The sequence below is a fragment of the Solea senegalensis genome, linkage group LG10 (assembly GCF_019176455.1).
Source record: "Solea senegalensis isolate Sse05_10M linkage group LG10, IFAPA_SoseM_1, whole genome shotgun sequence".
Taxonomy (NCBI): domain Eukaryota; kingdom Metazoa; phylum Chordata; class Actinopteri; order Pleuronectiformes; family Soleidae; genus Solea; species Solea senegalensis.
Genome location: NC_058030.1, coordinates 5,436,813 through 5,457,809, shown reverse-complemented (window position 1 = coordinate 5,457,809; position 20,997 = coordinate 5,436,813). Strand labels below are relative to the sequence as shown.

Here is a 20,997-nt window from a genome sequence, read left to right as displayed (position 1 = left end):
ATGCACTTTATTGTGAAGTACTTTATGTTTTTATCTATTTTATTTACCCTAACCCTAAAACCATGGCTTAACCCTCAAAAAGTTCTAACTAAAAGTTGTGAGGCCTAGACAAAATGCTTTTTGGACCTCACAAATATATAAATACACATATTAGTACACAAGCACACAGCTCCAGTGACTAACATTAATGTAATGGTTCAGGATTTTTTTAAAATGTGTACACCCCATTTGCCTAGTAGCCAACAATTTTGTTCTGCTCTCGCTGACAACATGGGGGTCACAAAAAAAGCCTCACCCAATAAATCCCTGTTGTCTTGGGAGTATACCTGCTGCTTTACCTCTCCATCAGACATCCGTTTGCAACCGGTAACTGAGTTTTGTATTGCTTTGTAAAGAGAAAATCTGTGATTGCACACAGGACTTTTTGATCTTCCGCTGAGTACATCAGTAAGTTCATGTGTGTTATTTTGTAACTTTGGCGTTTGAAGTCACAAACTTATTAAAAAGAGGCAGTGGGAGACCAGTAACTTTGGTGTCCCTGTTAGCTAAAAACACTGATAATATTATGACTGGCCAAAGAAATGTTATAACACTAGCTTTAAATGATACTGAGACTGTATTTGTAAGTGAGTTTTTTAGTGAGAGACAAATAATACAATTGCAGATATAAAAAAAGCTTAATATTTATTGCTTCTATAAGTTACTGTATATGTGTAACAATGTCAATTATTATTATATGTTTCATTCCACAGAATGTATTTTTGCTGTCCATTTGTTTTGAGTTGCAGAGAAGAGGTATGTGACTTTTTCCATTCCTTATATTTGTGTTGTGACTTCCTCATTTATGTTTTATTGTGTATTCTTGTCGTACAGTATGTAAACTTATTTTTATAATTCTATTTTGTTTAAGTTGTCCTTTTTCAATAATTACAACAAAGCTCTACTACTTCTACCTCTACTAGTCTTCTGTGTTCTGAAAAAGATGATTTATCTAAGAATGATCTAAGAGATTAAAACCACACCAAGTGATGCAGCATTACATTTGGTTCAGAAGACGGAAGTACACAGTTCCACTTGCTTACGAGAAAAGGACTTTTATGTGATGATAGGCCAAAAATGTTTGATTTTGTCTTTTTTTCGACTGACCAGCTGGTGAACCCAACACACACTCGTACACAGTCCTTCCTCCAGTCTGATATCTGCTTGTCTGTGTTCCTCTCAGTTTTCTTGCCAGGAGTTTTCATTGCCAGCAGGGTCGTCTGCTTCTCTCCTGACTCCCTGTTAGCTACTTTATTGTGCTGGTTGGCTGACTGACTCTGGCTCATTATGAGCAGGTGACAAGGACAAGATGAAGAAGGAAAGCAGAGTGAGTTCACTGGAGCCTGAGTTCACCATGGAAGAGTGGGAGAAAACTAATTTGCTGTGTCTTGTCTGTTTTTCTGTACTAGGCGAGGCACGGCTGTTTTACTTACAGAGCACTTTTTATACGCAAAGGCAGATTCAAGGTACGCACATATTCAAAAACAACACAGAGACAGTACAATAAAAGATAAAAATGTCAGTTAATGTCAAAATATTTGAAAGGGTGTAAAAGATATTAAGATTAATAATGATTAGGGCTGCAAAAATGCAAAAAAATTGATTATAAAATGAATCATCATCTTTTTGCTCCATATAACAAAGAAATTATTAAAACTGAATAATTTTGATTTGGGTACAAAACAAGACCTTCCAGGTTTGGTAAACACTGATCAAAATGTTTCAACATTTTAAAGACCAAACAAGTACTTGATTAATCAAGACTGATTAATAGATTGTGAAATAATCATTAGTGCGAATGTTTAAAGATATAGAAGGGTGTAAAAAGAAATAAAAAAAAAAATTATGTAAATCAGTAAACTCTATTTATTTAGGAACTTTAGAGAAGATATATGAGACAATAAAACATACACATATATAACAAACAGCAAAATACATTGAGTCCTATTTTGAGTACAGTCTCTCAAACTTGGGACGTAAGAGGCCCCAAAAGATTCTTGTAAATCTAAAAAAAAAGTCCATGTCCAGATTCTTTCTTTCTTTCTTTCTTTACCAGCTGAATCCGTATCCGTACTTATCTGACTGCTTTTTGTGTGTTTACAGTACATAAGGTCTGTTTTCAGTGCCTGCGCTTCCTCTGGCCATGACCTACCTGAAGAACATGTTCCCCCAACAGTTTAAGGGTAAAATAAATCTTATATATCAATCAATAGTAGACATGGTTCAAATATCGACACGTTTCTGACACACATGAATAATTTATGGATGGTCTTTGACTGGTGGAGCATCAACTCTTACTAGTTTAAATGTGTGGTGCATTAAATCAAAGGGAAATCAAGTGTCTGAATGCACTTTCAGACGTCTGTTCACTCATATTTAAAGCTTTTGATCGTGTCAGGTGGGTCTGGCTGAATATTAAGGAGGAGAGCCGTGATTTGTTACAGTGCTATTTAACTCTGGAAATATATATAGCTACGACATACCGGGTTCTTCCTTCAGCCGCCTGCTCGGAGACAGAGATAGTATCTTTGAAGAATCGCCTGCAACAGCCAGAACATAACTTACTTTACACAGCCAAGCAAAGCTGAGAGCCGGCCAAACTCTGTCTCTGTATGTCCTCTCTCTCTCACATCTGCCTCGACAAAAACATCTGTAAAGCCTGATCGTTCTTCACACAGGACATTTCCCTTCTGCACATTAATACTGACTTATTACTGTCTGTTTGTGGGCAGGATATCTTATTATTTCACTCCATTGACAAATATAATTTCCTTAAGAAAATCAGTATTTGCCACGTGAAAAAACACAATATAAAAGTGCTTAATAATACACTGGACAAATTGTATGACTTGGAATGAGAATAGTTTGTGTTGTGATTATTTACCTATTAACAAGCAGTGTTCAAAGGACTGGAAAGTAGCATTACGTCACTGCTTTTGACTTGACGTAAATGGAGACATTTGAAGTGACAAATCTATGGAGGAATTATTACTTGTTACAACTCTGCAGTTGCTCAGACTTTCAGAGGTCATAGCTTGTTATACTGGTTTACTCTGATAAGACAAAAGGCAAAAACGAGACAGTTCTTTAGAGCTGTTGCTCATGTTCACATTTCAGCGCAAGTGGGTGAAGAGAAACCTTTAATTTGTCTTTCCATGGACTGCTTTTATTGGCTTTTTGTTCTAAACAAACTATTTATTTAAGATGTGGTCATGGGTCTTGCCCAAGGACACACATAGAGACTAGTGGGGACCCACAACCTTCCAGCTCTACCACTGAGCTACCATCGCTCAATTCTAACTCCTCACTTTTTGTAACACTATTTCTTCTAAAACGTGTGTACATTTTATATCAGAAAATTAACTTTAATACTTGAATACAGTAAATGTCATATACTTTAATACTTTTACTCAAGTCATTTTCTGTTAAGATACTCAAGAATCCCTGAAGATACGCTAACAAACAACATAAAGAATGCCAGTTTTTTGGCTACCGTATACATGTAGTTCAAATTGGATTATTATATTACATTACATACACTGTATTAATTAATGATTTATCTCATTCATTTATAGCAAGTCTTTTTTACTCTGTTAATTTATGTTTGTGAACGTCTGAGTGTGTGTGTGTATATAATATGAGTGGTTTCAGGATTGTTTGAATACCAGTTCATTTATTCATAACTGATAAATGCTGCATCACCTGCTGGTACCACGCTCACTGATCTTTCCCTCTTGGATTCAGCTCCATGATGCCTCTTTAATTACATACCTTCAGAGAGATAGAGTCCATCTGAGTCCAGGTCAATCCAGTTCACCACCTGTGTTAGCAAGGGAGCGTCTCTGTCTTCTGAGGTCAGCATTGACCACGGAATACATTATTTGGGGTTTAAAGGTCACGGCAGACGAACTTGGTTCACTCACAGCCATTAATTATCACCGTCAGTGAGAGAAATGCCCAAAAACCTTGTTCTTTTTATTGTTAACATTGAATGACACGACTTGTTTTCTCAGTGTGACCAGTGCATGACCTCTCCTCTTCCTTACTCTGCCTCTAATCTATGACTCATCAAACCCTGGGAGTCGTTTCAATGGAAATGTGAATGTGCCTTTTTTTTTAAATTTGTTGCTTATTCAGTTTCATGATAAAAAAAAATGGACACATCTTTCTTCATACTCCTGCCTCCAACTTGACACCACTTCTTAGAATTTGACTCTTTCCTCTGAGAAATAAAACATAAAACAAGAGAAGAGTTTTCATATTTGTTGGACATTTTATCTGCTGTTCTTTAATATATATATGTACACATATGTTTCCATTGCTGTGTAATCTCATTTCCATATGCTTACTTGATGTCGGTATTTACGGTGCAATCAGGGTTTGTATAAGTTAGTTTGGTTGTCTAAATCTCAAAGTTAGAGTCAAAGAAATTATACGATATAAAACTAAGACAAACTTATCATGTCTCCTCGTTTTGGCTCTGTTGGTATAAAGAAGATATTGGTGGAAAATATTGATAAGTAAACAAAAAAGAGTTTGGTCAAAATAAGGCAGAAAACATACACAGTCTGGTTTCCAGAGGACATTACATTGAAGTATACAGCATTTCCTGGAGACTTTTGACCCATTTACACACTGCACAGAATTTTTATCTTTCATGCGTTCATTTTGCTCATCATTGTGCAGACAAAACGGAACAATACCACTGAAAATCGCAGTGGCAGTCTAGAGTCAATCAGTCAAAAAAAACACGAAGAAGAGACGTAAATAGTGAAAATGCTGATATTCTCTATTAATGAGACGACTTACATTCGTCAATAAAATAACCATGTTTGTTGATGCCTACAACTTAGTACTCAGCACTGCACTCTAGAGGAAGTGTTGAGTAAACATCCAGATGTAAAATGGAATATAAATGGGTCTTTACTCTAACCTTCACCACTGGCCTAACCTTAACCTCATCCTAACCATCCAACATGTCTTCAACTTAAAATCTAATCATTTATGTTATGGGGACCTGCTTTTGTTCCCCATAAAGGAGACAAGTCCCTATTATGTGAGTTTGTAAACACATTAGGTAGGTCCCCAACACATTAAAGCAAAGAACGTGTTGACTTGTATGTATTTTACTGATTAAAATGTAATTATTTTTTATCTATATAGTTACTTTATCTGTTTATTAAAACTTAAATAAATGAAAAACAAGAACATAGAACAACATAACATTAGATTATAACTATGGATGAGGGTGTGGTGGAAACCTGTAAGGGCTTTTATAAAAAATGTTTCCAAAGTATTTTTTATGACACTGAATAAGCAACAAATTTTAAAAAGTCACATTGACATTTTTTTTATTGGAATGACCCTCAGGGTTTGATGAGTCATGGATTTGATTCAGAGACACAAAGACACTGATGTGACGTAATAGGATAGGGTTTTTCCCAGCAAATATTTCAAATTTCATCATATAAACAAATATGCATATAGACGTCATATTACCTGTACGACAGATGTATTTTTACGATCGTTTGAGTGGAAGAAAAAAAAATGAAAACACAAGTGGCTCATTGATGATGTTGAAGCCAATAAATCAACAAGGCTTCATCCTAACATGAGTCTGCTGAATATGGGGAAAACAAAAATATTTCCCGGGTCACTTGGATATCAGTGTTTTTAGAGAAAGCCCTGGGATGGGAGTGAGGTAGATGAGTTTTCATTTGAAGATAATTTGTTGTTTCGTGGAGCAGGAATGCGTTCCATTGGCCATGGGGGCCATCAATCTTTAAACCATATTGGTTGACTGGTCAGATGCCTGAGTGCTCCTCTGGGATCTGAGGCACTCCAGTGTGATTGTCTTTCTCTTTTAAAACGTAGATGTCCGTCTTTTTTCTATGTTCCTGTGGAAGGAATAAGAAAAGGCAGAGAGGGAGTGTAAAAAAGGTGGAGGAGGGTGGTGGAGAGGAGGACATGACTTGTGTCCCTGTGTCTGTCCACCTGAGTGCTGCTGGATTATTTCTCCTCGGGACTCCTGCCTATCAGAGTCCTATCAGAGATCACAGGGCCTTATCATGATGGATCAGAGGACATTTATCAGTGAAACACACAGCAAAAGACACAAGTGTGTCTTTGTGTCCAACAGTCACTGACAGTGAGAGAAGTGTGAGATTGTGAGGCCATGACTTTGTGTATTTAGAACAAAATCCTTTGATTTTTGAAGTTAAACGCATGTAACAATAGTGGACTTTTATTTTATTGTTTTTATTGACTTACATAATTAATCTTGCCTTGTCAACTTAAACTGTTTCTCTTTTCTTTTCAGCTTTGCACATTTTGTCACTTTTATTTAGATTTTTCCTTAGATTTTTAATCAATACAATTTGTCAAAATGTAGTTTCTAATCAAATTTATGTTCCTAATTATGACTCAGTGCATGTTTGCTGCTTCCGTTTGTGCTGCTGTGTCACCCTCTGCACAATCACTTTGTTTTGGTTTGATTTATTTGCACGTTTAGGAATAAAACATCAGAGAAAAATAATAAATTAAAGTAGAACCCATGTATAAGACCTCACCCATAAATGGTAAAACACAAGTAAAATATCCAAAGAAATAAACATAAATTTAATTTACCTAAATAGTATGTACAAACATTACAAATTTGAATTAATGATGATTTCAGCTGAATGGAACGCAGTCACTAGGTTGTACCAATGCAGGTGAGACATTTTTACTGAATAGCCATTAGGAGCGCTCTCCCTCTCTGACCTGCACTGTGATTGGTCAAACTCTGCCATCACAGGCCAGAAGATGTAGTTTGGATATTAGATACAGTATTTTTGTGCTATATACAGTGATGATGAATACTACAGACTCAGCTGTCAAAACAAACACGTAACATCGCCATCTTGTCTTTCAGTCTGGATTGGCCATTTTTTACTCAGTGTCATCTGCGACGCCGACTCACACATGATGTGTGAGTCACTTTTTACTTTTTACATGTGTTTGTGTGTTTTACAGAGTAAATCATGGAGAGGAGATCAAGTGTCAGTGAAGTTAGCTCACACTTCATCACCGCTACGTCCTTTTTATTCCCCACACGTCGGCCACGGTCTGGCTCTGAAGGAAACGACATAAGTTATGGACAGGAGTTTAAACGGTAAGCTGTGTGTGCACTTTTATAGGTACAATTGTAGGGAAGTGAGGACATTTTGTCTGGTCCTTACAACTTTAAAGGGGTTTTTAAGGGATAAGACTTGGCTTTAGGTTTAGGGTTAGTATTGGGTTAGAACACAGAGCATTTAGGCTGTTGTTCCCCATTACTATGTTAAAACATATATACAGAGGCTATAAGGACGGGCAAAATGCTGTGTATTATTGCTTTTTTTTTTAACACAACCTATAGGCAATCAGATTAAATTGTTATTTTTTTAATTTTCATCAACTATGTTCACACACCTGAACAAAACATACTCCAAAAAATTTAAAAATCAGACTGAAGTTATGAAATTTGTAATTATACGAACAAAAACAAAATTATAAAACGTCTATTTAATGACATCTATCACTACACCATTTAAAAAAAAAAAAAAAACAGACATGCAATTTAAAATTAGTCATAACTTTGACTCAACAACACATAAGAACACGAAAAAAACGCATTGTGTAAAGTGTCTATTAGCACCCACACCCACAGGATGGCCCATATACAGATTTTTGTATTATTCCCACAGCAATTTACCAAGGGTACGCCTGTGGCACAGATCTGTGCTGTGTGAGCACTGAGGGTTATGGTAAGGGACTAGAGAATACATTATTGTCAATGAGTGTCCTCACAATGTATACTGTGCAAACGTGTGTGTGTGTGTGTGTGTGTGTGTGTCTCTTCATGCACACATACATGAAGTCTTGCTTCCAGAACTTGTTGATGGCTGAACAAAGCAGTTTGACCCACTGATTTCTCGCTTCATGACAAGCACTTTTAACACTCGCTCCCTCACTCTCTCCTTCTGCTAACCTCTCTCTCTCTCTCCCTCTCTCTCTCTTGCCCTCTCACACACTCACTTACTCTGACTCTCTCTTGTTCCTCGAGGAGTTGAAGAGTTGAATCGTGGGTCAGCAGTTCTCTGTGCAGAGCCAGAGACTAGATTTCCAGATGGTGAAGTCACCATTTATCTCTGCTCATCAATTAAACACACACACACACACACACACACACACTTACATGTGAAAGTGTGTTTGATTGTCATCTCTCTTGTTTTTAACCTGTGCATATAACAGTACAGTACAACAACAATTTGATTCGCTGTCAGTGATTTAACTGGTTCCAGGAGAAGTGCATGATGGGAAAGAATACAACAGCACTGAGGGGACACTTCTGTTAAGCGGGGAAAACCCACTTAAACTGTGATACTTTAAGGTTTGGTCAGTGTGTGTGTGTGTGTGTACTTGTATTTAAATCTTTGTAAGGTCCAAAAGAACGTAAAAAACAAACCTTGTGGGGAGATTTAGATACAACCTATTTTAGGTTGTATTGGATTTAGGTTACGGAAAGGGTAAGGGTTTTGTAAGTCTTTTTTAATATAATGCACAAAGTGCTTTACATAAAGTGCATAAAAATAAACATAAAAACACAGCATTGAATAGACACAAGATTGTATACAGCAAATAAACAATTAAAACAGATAAAATAATAAATGCTGATGTTAGGCACTTAGTTGTGATGGTTATGTTTAGGGTGAGGGACTAGGGAATGCATTATGTCAATGATGTGTCCTCACTAAGACATAATAACAAGTTTGTGTGTGTGGACCTTTTCACACACATAAACTTGTTTAGACCTTTTCAGGCCTAAACACTGACCTTGTCTGGACCAGTAGCCCTCATGGAGACCAAAACCTGGTCCTAATGAGACAGAACCTAATTTCTCCACAGATTTTAATTGTGGTTAAAGTTAGGTTGTGTGTTTTGTCATGGTCACATGACTCAGTATCAGAAGATAACATTAAAAAGGGCAGAGAGTTGTGTGTGTGTAATGGTTTTAGTACTTTGTGTATTCTTAATGTTGGCTTTTTTATTAATTGGTAGAGAAAAAAAAACTGATTTAAAAAAAATTATCTGAGGAACATGAGAATCTTCTAATATATCCACAATCATGTCTCTTCAGTGGTAAATGTCTGTGATTTTTAATCAACACACCAATTTTTCCTCTTTGTTAAAGCCTGGAGGCTTTTCAAGGATTGAAGGATTTATATTTATTTATTTATTTATTTATCTATTTATGTGCGCAGAGATACAGAGTAAACATGCAGTGACATGAGGAGGTCGCTCTGTCTTGATGTTGTGATAAACAACATAAAAAAATACAATTTTGTTTTTATTCTGTTGATAATGTATACATCTAAAATATGCCTGAGCTAAAGTGGATGGAAATCATCTCACTCTTTTTTTTTTACGTCAAGTATGTTTGAGTGGACGACGTTCGGTTTTGATTGACAGGTCTCAGCCAATCACAGTCAGCGACGGTGGCTGTCGCTCAAACCCCCACTTAGCCCCACCCATTCACCCACCGTGACTCCGCCTTTCGGTCCAGCAACGACCAATAGCGTGTGGTGACGTCTGGGAGGTGACGTCACTGTTGTCTGTCTAATGATCTGACTGCTCGCAGCCTTGTCTATGTCACAGGAATAAAAACCTTCATTTTATAATTAATATAAAAACACATGTGACGTCATTCATGAGCAGCATTTAATGGACACTGCGTTAAAGTTGAAATTACTGTGGTTTTTTGATTAAAATTGAAAAATATGTTAAATATTCAAGCATTTGTAGCAGGAAATTGACATTTTTAAATAAATACTTTTTTGGTTTTTAATTATTTTTTATTATCTAAATGTAACCAGTGTCACGTGAGTGAATGAGATTGTCGGCTGTAGATTATCTCATAATCTCCGCCTCTACGGTCATCCTAAATTATGGTTTCAGGCCATAAACTGGTCCAGACTAGAGCCCGTTTGTTTTTTCTTCGTGTGGGTGAGTTTAGTTCACACTATGACACAAGTAAGGAAGAAGTGTTACTTTTTTAAGTTTAAAACGCTGGAGAAAGAGTCAGTTTTCATTATTTTAAATTTTGAAAGTATTTAAGGACAAAATGAAACACCGGAAAGAGATTGTAGTGATTATACACACGTGTTCGTTACAATTAGACGATTATTGATCACTTAATTATTATTAATCAATTAGGCTACCGCAAGTTATTTTTGAGATGCTGTTTGACATTAAATTGACATAATCCCAAGAAGTATATTAATGTTGTCAGTGTCGATGGCTGTTTTACGACGATATTTAGATGATTTAATGATTTAAAATGTCGAATCATATGAAAGATATCATAGTCTATATAGAGCGCTTGTAACACACACACGGAGCGAGACGAACGATCGTGTCAAGATTAATGAGGATTAATTAGGACTGTCAATAATAATAATAATAATGATGTATTTATTTGAAAATGTGTCTGAGAATTTTCTCTTTTTTCTGTCCTGCAGAGCTAAACTGTAACCGCATTTATGTGTGTGTGTCTGACTTTAACTTATTTTGTGTGTCACATTGTCTTATCTACATACATAGTGTTACTTATATTCTTAAAATAATTAGAATAATATATATTTAAAAAAACCGAAAAAAAAAACCCTGTGTAATTAAAGCGGAATAAACCACAAAGACAGATTTAGTCTCGTGCGTTCAACTGCGCGCGACCACAGAGGCCTTTAATACAATTAAATCAGACACTCACGTTTTATATTGATTCAACACGATCAAGCTTATTGTATAGAAAGGTGTGGATTGATTTATTATGAACACATTTTTTTTGTTTTATGATCGTGTAAGACCTACATTTAATTTACTACGTAACGGATTTGTGCGCGAGGCCTGTGTTTCTGCTGCAGTTTACTTTGTCTCCCGAACAGAAACGTCTTTAATGCGATTAAAAATAATGTGTATTATACAGTGTAGACTTTATAATTATATCATGTACAAAGAAATACATGACGGTCAGCAGAGTCGATTTATAGATTAATAAAAATATTTATTTATTAAAATAAAAATCCTTAATTTTTTTTTTGTTGTTGTTTACCAAATTAACCAACATGTGAGATTTGTTGTGGTCTCTGCAGGTCATAAATTGTGTATGTGCAGGCGTGCTGCTCAGCATAGAGTTTAATGAATAAAGTCAGAGAGAGAGAGAAAGAGAGAGCTCCTGTCCCTCATCACCTACTGACTCCGCCCCTTAACCTCTCTCTCTCCCTCTCTCTCCCTCACACACTCATTCACAGGCACACACATGGCTGACATGAGTGAGGGAGAAGAGGGGCTGCTCCTCCTTACTCCTCCTCACTCCTCCTCAATCCTCCCTCTGTCATTCACAGTGGAGGCTCCGAGTAGAAACCTCTCCATCTCTTCTTCTTCTTCTTCTTCTCCTGCTGCTTCTGTGGATGAAAAACTGAACAGCTGATCAGAGTTTTCTTCTCGTCCTCTGCTGCTGCTGCTGCTGCTGCGGCTGTGACTTTTCCCCTGTGTTTCCACAAACTTCTGTGTGCTAGAGTTTCCAGAGCAGCCGCATCGTAATCAACTGAAGAAGGGAAAGAGAAGAAGCAGAAACCAGCAGAACTGTCCAGGATTCACTGGGTGGCGTTTTGGGTTTGGGTCAGTTAAACACCCAGGCTGGACGTGCCTCTCCTCCCCTGGACCACAATGGGTTCAGACATACGTGACCTGAACTCCCTGCTGACCCCGCTCCCACCGGGCCCCAGCCCCGGCTGCCCGGCGCTGCCCGTCAGCACGGCCCCACAGTGGGCTCCCGTCCTGGACTTTCACACCACGGCGTCCCCTTACTCCTCCCTGGCCGCCCCCCACAGCTCCCTGGGCTCCCACTCCTTCATCAAGCAGGAGCCCAGCTGGGGAGCCACCAGTGACCCCCACCACCACGAGGCTGACCCCCACTGTGGCCTCAGCGCCTTCACCGTCCACTTCTCGGGACAGTTCACGGGCACTGGGGCCTGCAGGTATGGGGCGGCGTTTGGGGCTCCACCGGCACCCAACCAACCCCAACCTGTGACTGCTCCACATCACCACCAGCCCCCCAGCAGGATGTTCAGCAACCCACCTTACCTGACCAACTGCATGGACACGGCGCAGCAGGTGGCCCGCAACCAGACAGGTAGGACAGAGACCTCACCTCTTTACTTTCCTTTTAAAAAACTTCACTCTCTGTGTCAAAAGTCTCAATAACAAAGTCAGACTCGGCTGAATGAAGAATTATGTGTTGACAAACACTTCATCATCATCATCATCATTGTCCTTCATCTAAACAGTGACACTGAGGACAAGCTCTGTTTTCAAAAGGTTGCTCTGCAAAATGATGTAAAACATAAAGACAACAAATAATAAAACACAAACAAAAACAATACATAAGGACACTGATTTAACAAAACGGTAATCAAGGTTGAAAGGAAACAGGTGTTCGAACTTCATCTTCCTCCCTTTTAGCAGGTTGTGCTGATACAGACATCTCTTCCTCAACTGTAGCTTTAGTTATATTCTGGATTATTGTAAATGTTTAGATTGTCCACCTGAGAGGATTGACTAAGATTAACTGTGCTGGTGTTTAAAATGAACTCACACAAGTTTATGACGTTTCAATACAGTTTTAAAACCACCACAAATAACAATAACTGCTGTGTATTTGGTCCCAATAGTGATACATTGTGCTGTATCACATTTAATAGAGTTGTGTCTCTTTCAGTCTTACTTTACTACACTGCAAAACATTTACTCATTTGATTTACGTAAGAATTAAAAATACCTTTTACATATTCTTATAATTCTGGGCTGTAATGAACACAGAGAGTGTGATGTGATGATGGAAGGATAAATATGAAGCCAAAGATGTCAGAAGTTGTTGTGGATCAACATCATGTTCATTAACACATGAGTCACACTGGTGCTTCTGAAATTTACGACATTAAAAAAACAAATCTCTTTAAAAAAACAACAATGTTATTTTTTTAAATTTGCTCGTGGTTGTTCTGGTTGTAAAACTTTGACATTTAATGCTCATTACATGGAAACAAATGCATGTTAATCCCATACTCAGGACTTTAAATGTAAAATCTTACATTAAAATTAAAGGAGAAATTTAATGATGAATTCTCTGAGAGTCTAATAGAGTTGCCATCAGTTAAATGACGCCTGTGTTGAACACAGAACAAAAGGAATCCTAAGAAACAGAGTAGAAAATTCAATCAAATTATTAAAAATACAATATTCTAAAATATGAAACTCCCATTGAATTAATTAGTGTAATAAGTAATCATTTTCTACGGCATTTGAAGAAATACATCCTCACAGTCTGTGATTAACATGTAGGAAAATGATCATTAATTTCATCTTTATTTATGTATTTATTTGGTTTAACTTAAGTTCAACTTTTAATTTTTGGTGTTTGAGTCTAGTATTTGCTATAACTTTTAAGTTTTATATTTACACAACACAATATCATGTATAATTAAATATATATACGTATGTGTGACGCAACGATTTGTGTTTTGCAAAAGAGTTTTTTTAATATAGAATAAAATCTTCATCTCCTTATTAAAATAATGAATGTATAGGTTTAATTTCATCATCACTGAGTAAATTCATCACAGGGAAACATGTAAATTGTTCTAAACACCTTTTACCTGCTCGCGTTTTATTGATCCGTCAAGGGGGATAATGAATCTGTAACACAGATTAATTGGTAATAACATGCTTATCAGGCGGATGATTGAGTGAAAAACATGATAATGAAGGATCAGCGCTGACCTGCAGCCTGGTTTTATCTGACCCTCCTGCTGTGGCTGGACGAGCGCACACAAACAAACTCACAGCAGGACTCAGGACACACGGTGGAGAAGAGAGTAGAGCAGGGGTCACGCAGGGTTTCACTTTTCAGCACTGGAGGCTTGTTGACTTTTTTATTTATTTGTTGGTTTGTTTTTAAAAGTATTATTTTGATTTTTCTTAAGTTATTTTAGCTACATTTTTGTTAATTAAATAGCTTTTTTTGAGTTTTTGTGATTTAATCTGATTGTTTTAGGCGTAGTGTGGTCATCACAGGATGTTTATTTATATATTGATGTATTTATTTTCCAGAGCGAGTGAGGCAGACTCTGTTCTTTTGTTTGTGTGTTTGCGTTGCACTAAATGGCAAGATCCATGTAGTCCTTTGATTTCATTTGACTTTTATTTGTATTTATTGTTTTGTTTTTTTTGACAAATGGTTACTACACTGTTTTCTATTCAATCATTTAAAAAAATCATTTTCAAGTAACACTGTATATTACAGTAAATTAACAACACAGTAGAAGCATAGTCATTATTTTACAATATTATGATAATAGCATCTTGTTTTCCCAATAATAACAGTAGTAATATGAGATAATATTACAGTGATATTATCTTGTAAATAAAAATTACTATTTATTATTGTCAGGGTGATATTTTCTTATATTATAAAGTTGAAATGAGTCCTTTCTTATGTCCCAAACACATTTTCCGTCTATATTTCCAAACTATTACTTAGTGATTACGACATAAATGGATTTAATGTCAACCAGTCAGATATTAGCGGCTTCAACAGGTCAACACTGCCAGTGAATTAACGCCATCGTCATTACGTTGAAAGGCAAAACCATAATTGTATTAATAAAGTAAAGTAATAAAGTATTGTCATACAACACATATGTACAATATGTACAGTATAATATATAAATCCAAACAAAGTAAGTTGTTCAAGGGTTTTTTTCCATATAGTGAGATGTTGAGATTAAAGCTCTGTGAAGTTTTAGTGGCTCTGGAGTTTGTGAGATCATAAAAAAACAAAAGAAAAAAAAAAGGATTGAGGGTATTTCCAAACTTACAGCTACAGCTTTTCCACTTGAGTACAAACTGACCCACACACACACACACATAGATCGGGGGGTGGTCAGACAGGGGTGAGTAGAAGATAAATGGAGAAGTTTAATGAGTTTTTCATCTCCTCACCCTCCACCTCCTCCTCCTCCTCCTCCTCTCACCCACTGATCCACAGAGTCAAGTTAGTGAAAGTGTTGCATCTGAATTAATGAGGCACATGCATGTGTGTGTGTGTATGATTTATGAGAGTGTGTCGAGGCCTGCAGGTCAGCCAAAGCCATGAGTCAGATCTGAGGTGCCAGGCACTGATCCTACGTGTGTGTTTGTTCTTGTATTTGTTACCTCTTCAGGACCTTTCTCTAGACCAAAGTAGTTCTCATGGAGACCAAAACCTGGTCCTAATGAGGCAGAACCTCATATCAGAGGCTAAGATTTGAACAATTATGTGCAATTATTTTTTCACAAGTGTGATAGTGGAGGTTTGTTGAAACCATGTTTATATGTGGTACCAAATAATCAGAGCTACATTCACCTGGTGCAGCCCTAGACCTAGTCTGAGACAAGGATCACACCTGCTTCAATCGACATTATCTACTTTACACACCTGTATGTGTGGACCATAACAAGTTAAGGACTTCAAACTGCAGCCGGAACTTTAGATTCTTTGTGGAGAGAAACATTGTTTGACTTTATGTGGTTCTGTCCAAAGAGATTTCTTCCTGTTTTTTTCTCTCCACGGATGCCCAGTGTTTGCTCATTGTGTGAACTGCTGGGTTTTGTCTTCACTCTATAATTTTGTAAAGCAGTGGTCTGAAATCGGTGGCCCGTGGGCCAATACTAGCCCGCCAGGATCAGTATCCGTCCCCGGCAGATGATTTAACAAATCTGATCTGAAAATGATTTGCTTATCTAAACAAAGAACTACTACTTGCATGTGTTAGGCTCAAAGAAGAAGAAGAAGTAATTCTTAAGATTTAAATGATGCACAATAAATATCAACAGTACCAGTAAGTATTTCACGCATTTGTCTTCGTAACAAGCTGCTGATTAAAGACAACAGCCACATTATTATTGTTAGCTTAAGGCTGTTTCTGACTGAAGACGTTTTAAGGCACTTTGCCTGGTGAAGATACAACGTTTTAGCCCAAATATTCAATTACTTACAAATAAAACTGGCCCTGGAGCACATTTATGTGCCGATCCCTGTTGTAAAGGTTTCTGCCTTGAAATAATGTATGTTGTGATTTAGGGCTACAAATAAAATGTATTAAAATTAAAAACATTTATTCAATTTATCGTGACCAGAAATTACAAAAACAGCAAAGATTCAGCACAGATTCTGAACATACATCGCTGTGTTTCTTTGTGTTAAACATTGGTTTTAATGAGCTGGAGAGCTGATTCTGAGCATTTAATTACATTTATTTAAAGTAAACAATACAGGGATTGCAACTGGTTGTGTCTATAACTGAACTATAAGCTAATTTTCCACTTTTAAATTTGGAATTGGGTCAATGTTTGCTGATGATTTAAATGTTTGTGAAAGAGACTAATGAAATGATAAAAAAAAATCATGTTAACTCTAAATTTGTTTATTTTTTTGTGCGTGTGTTTCAGGTTACAGTGCAGTTGCATTTGATGGAGCCGGTAATTACGGTCACACTCCCACACACCACAGCTCCCAGTTCTCCAACCACTCCTTCAAACATGAAGACGCTCTAACTCAGCAGAATACCATGAGTGAGTGTGTATGAACTGTTTCTACTCTACTGGTATAAGTTTAATGTTGTTTTTTTCTGACTGTTCTCTTATGGTCTGATGATTCTTCTTATAGTTATTCATCCCTTTGTTGTTTTTAATTATTATTAAAGATCAACAAAGGATCTTATTCTGTATGTTTCAGTACTACAGCTCTGTGTTTTAAGCACAAATCTCCATATAAAGTAAAGTTTTTTTCTCGCTGACTACAGGTTCAAATATTGTTTACATTATTGATTCTTTCCTCGGTTAATCTATTATTTGTTTGCCCCATAAATTGTCAGATTATAATGGGAAATGTCAGCCAGTGTCCCTAAATGTCAACATACCTGAATGTCCTCTTTTGTCCCAAACTCCCAAAAATATGCAACTCACTGTCTATGAATATTTACATTAAAGAAATAATTACTTCTCTGTCCGTAAGAAGAACAAACGCAGATCTCCATGCGTTAGTGCACAGCTGCGTTTGTATGGCAGCTCCGTGACTCTCACCTAGGGAGTGTCTTGTCCCTTATTCTGACATCCCTGCAGTGACCTCTCCTGTCAGAGGTATAAATCACCCACATCCTGACTCACAAACTCCCTCGTCTCCTCCTTCATATCCCTCCTTTCATCCGCCCCCACCCGGTCCTTTCAGCCCCCCCGACCCATGTTATTGGTAAATATTTAAATGTGAGTTTTTATGAAGCCGCTCGAAAATTTATGCCGTTTTGTTTTCGAGATAACTTAAGAGAACTGGAGCTGAGAGGGATTTTTTTTTTTTTTGGAATGTGGAGAAATGTCATGGGAGCCATTCGTCGCACTGCTGGGGAAGCTCAGAGTTTAGGAGCATGAAGCGAACGGTCTTTATTTGTGGAAGAAACCGAGGAAAAGAGGAGAAAAGTGCAAGCAGAGAGGGAGGGCGAGGTTTAAAAGAGATGAGATATGGAGGAAGTTTAAAGTCGTCTCCTCTGAGGGAGTTTACCTTCATCTACAAACTTTATAGCTGCACACTGCATGTATATTTTATAATTGTGTGTGTTTCTCTGTGTGTGTTTGTTTGTGGTGTAGGTGAGCAGCAGTATCCTGTACCTCCTCCTGTGTATGGATGTCACACACCTTCAGACAGCTGTACAGGCAGCCAGGCTCTGCTGCTGAGGAACCCATACAACAGGTAACACACACACACACACACACACACACATTCTTCCTAACTAAACCCTATTCTACTTCTAACCCTAAAACCAAATCTTAATCCTCCAAAATCTCTTTAACGTTAGGTGGACCAGCCTAAATGTCCTCACTAAGTGAAAATGTCCCCATTAAAAAGGTTGATATCGCTGTTAAGACACAACATTGACTTGGACACTTATAACCAAAGCCAACGATATCCAGTTAATTGTTAATAAACCCTGACATTAAAGGTTTCGGTGTGTGAGAATTCATCTCACATCAGGAGCTAGCTACAGAAGCTACAGAAGCCTTCAAATGCCAAAAAAGGCTTTGTTTGCATAGTGACTTTCTGCTTCGTGTAGAAACATGGTGTCGCAAACATGGCGGCTTATTCTAACTTCATGAAAACAGTGTTTAATTTCAAGCTAATGTAGTTTTATACAAACATTCGTATGAGTTTCTGCTTCAGTAGGACCAGGATTTTGTTTTTTCTCTTGGTCTTGAAGGTCAGTGTTTATACTAGAAAAGGAGGTGACAAAAACAAGGACACACACACGCACATATCTATTTTTATCATAAAATGAAGCTGGAAATGTTCCCCAAAAACCATTGTCGATTGTGTCAGACGTCGGTCATTCAGGTAGCAGGATGTGTTTGTGAACAGGATGTTCACCTTCAGAACAGGTCTGTCTGCCTCTGCTGCTGCTTCCTTTCTCTTTTTGTTCCCCTTCCTATGGCTGCTCATTGGTCCCTTCAGTTTTTTTTTTTTTCGTACTAACGAACTAACTCTTGAGTGAGATGTGCGTTTTTCACATCACTGCTGAATTAAATAGACTTCAAATGAACGTCAGTGCTGTAGCAAAAGTCACGGTGCCATAGAAGGAAGTAAAATAACACTGGGAGGAAGTTGTGAGGCAAAGTGGGTTATAAAATATTTTGGGACTAGCTATTTTGGTGAAATAATATTTTCTTTTAGGATAAATTACACTTTTAAAGTGCAAGAATATAAGTGAGATGTTGTATATTTTGGGTCTAGTATCTGTAATTTTATTTCTGAATCACTTTTTAGGGATGGGAGTCTATTGGTCAGCATCGGTATCAGTCTGATACTGGTTAAAATTCACTTGATCTGACATCGGACAGATGAAAATATAGCATCCGGTACAATACAAAAATCCTATATATATATCACATGACACAGACTATAAAAATGTAAATAAAAATCAGCAAAAACATTTTAGCTGAGTCATGTTTGGGCTGTATATTTCTTCTTTTTGGGAGAATAATAGTTGTTACACAGTTGGAGAGTTCTGTCTTTGAATGACTCAGCACCAAATGTGTTGTTAACAGCTTCAAAGTTCATAGTATCATGGCCCAGAATACTGAATTTGACAGATAAGTTAAAAAGTGCCAGTACTCATAATAGTAAAATGAAAAAGTGTCTATACGGCGTACCGGACAGTACCGGCCCACTCAATCAGAGACATGATTATGAACGTGAAACACGTTGTTAACCCACGAGGAGTCACACCTGCTCTCTTTTCCACTCTCCACACTGTTTGCGTGTTGTCTAACATTCCTCACATGCCACTGAATGGTTTGTTTTTTAATCGATGGAGCGACTGAAGGAATCCTGCGTAGATACGACTTTAGGACGGTCACTCACTGACGTGTCAGCGAGCGTAAGCATGAGACGCCGGCTGCTGTAGTGTACATTCTGAGTCTGACGGTCTTCTTTGTCATAAACATAACTGATATCAGCTCAGCACACACACACACTGCTGGGAATGCTCATACGAGTGGACTCGGTTGTCTAATCTTGCAGCCTGGTACCAACAGGACTGTATTTACTCTACAGGCCGCCAGCTTGGCCTGCTGGAACAACATGAAATGAAAACATGCTGAGGTTTTATTATTAGAGGGAGAGAAGGCGAGGGTGAGGTGCGTGTAACTGCTCAGCGAAGACAAACTCTTCACGGATTTCAACAAAAACCTGATTTAATTTCCGAATTGTAAAATTGACTTACTTAACCCTTAGTGCTCACAGATGCAACCTTGGTATATTGTTGTGGGAATAATACACAATTACATTATATTACATGTTTTTTGTTTAGTTTAAAAAAAAAAAATAAAAAAAATGGGAGTAGCAATAATTGTGCAGAAGTCACAAAATAGACAGTTTTTATTTTGTTTTTGTTCATAAAAACGAGCCAAACAAACACAAATTCAATCCGATTTTTAAACATTTACAGTACTTTTTGTAAAAATTAAAAAAATATTTTGCTAAAAAAAAAGGGTACAAGACACTCTAAATTGCACAATAGCCTCTGTGTATATATTTTAACATAGTTATGGGGGGAAAAGCAGCCTAAATGCTTTACACAAGAACTTAAGACAGAAAAAGATAAAATTGACAAATAAAACAAAAAATGATATGAAAGTAGAAAGAAAAATAACATTATTAACAAAAGTTTTTGCTCTATACTTATTCATAAACACTAACTGTATATAGATATATATAGATACAATCTTGTCTTACATCTTATACATAATGTTTTACAACTGTTGTAAATCAGTCAATCTAAAATAGCTCATATGAAAGAGGTACATCATTTTTTTAAAAATAAAAAAAAACTTCATACACCTGATCAAAAGTCCTGCACGTTGCAGCGCTCCAGTTCTATTTTCTTTTTTTTTAAAGCCAGTGACATTTTGAAGAAATCATTTAAAATGTTTGTCTTTGACAGTGTTAATGTTTCTGTCATTATCAAGTATCTTATTTGCATTTATGCAGTTTCTAGTTTCCTTCCAGTTGCATCAAAGTAAGTGCAGTTCTGTGTTTTCTGTGTCCTGTGATTGAGCAGAATAATGACACTTGATTTGGTTCGACTTGATGCCGCTGACTTTGTAGAGGTCATTTTTCGCTGTTTGGTTTCACAGCTTCTCCAGACTGAAACATCTGGAACAACCTTGTTCATCGTTCGCAGATGATGAATTCTTTTGATTTTGATTATCTCCTCTTTTGCGTCACTGTGATGACGGCATTTGTTGGTTTTGGGTAACTACTGTATTGGATTATGAAGTTTTATTGAAGAC

At 37.1% G+C, this 20,997-nt stretch overlaps 1 protein-coding gene across 9 annotated transcripts in view; it reads left to right on the top strand.

The window, feature by feature from the left end:
* The window catches only part of LOC122776353 (Wilms tumor protein homolog), a 37,173-nt gene that overhangs the window by 1,993 nt on the left and 14,183 nt on the right, over nt 1–20,997 (top strand). For 4 of the 9 annotated variants that reach the window (XM_044036846.1, XM_044036845.1, XM_044036844.1 and 1 more), the window contains exons 2-9: nt 753–795; nt 1,223–1,366; nt 1,449–1,505; nt 2,143–2,222; nt 7,054–7,192; nt 11,463–12,253; nt 16,609–16,731; nt 17,800–17,902. In XM_044036846.1, coding sequence (XP_043892781.1) covers nt 11,788–12,253; nt 16,609–16,731; nt 17,800–17,902 — 692 coding nt within the window. In that variant the 5' untranslated portion in view covers nt 753–795; nt 1,223–1,366; nt 1,449–1,505; ... (1 more) ...; nt 7,054–7,192; nt 11,463–11,787. Of the gene's footprint in view, nt 1–32; nt 1,367–1,448; nt 1,506–2,142; nt 2,223–7,053; nt 7,193–7,661; nt 7,827–9,872; nt 12,254–16,608; nt 16,732–17,799; nt 17,903–20,997 lie in introns of those variants that run through there. The other 5 variants (XM_044036842.1, XM_044036840.1, XM_044036839.1 and 2 more) reach the window with 5 other exon arrangements.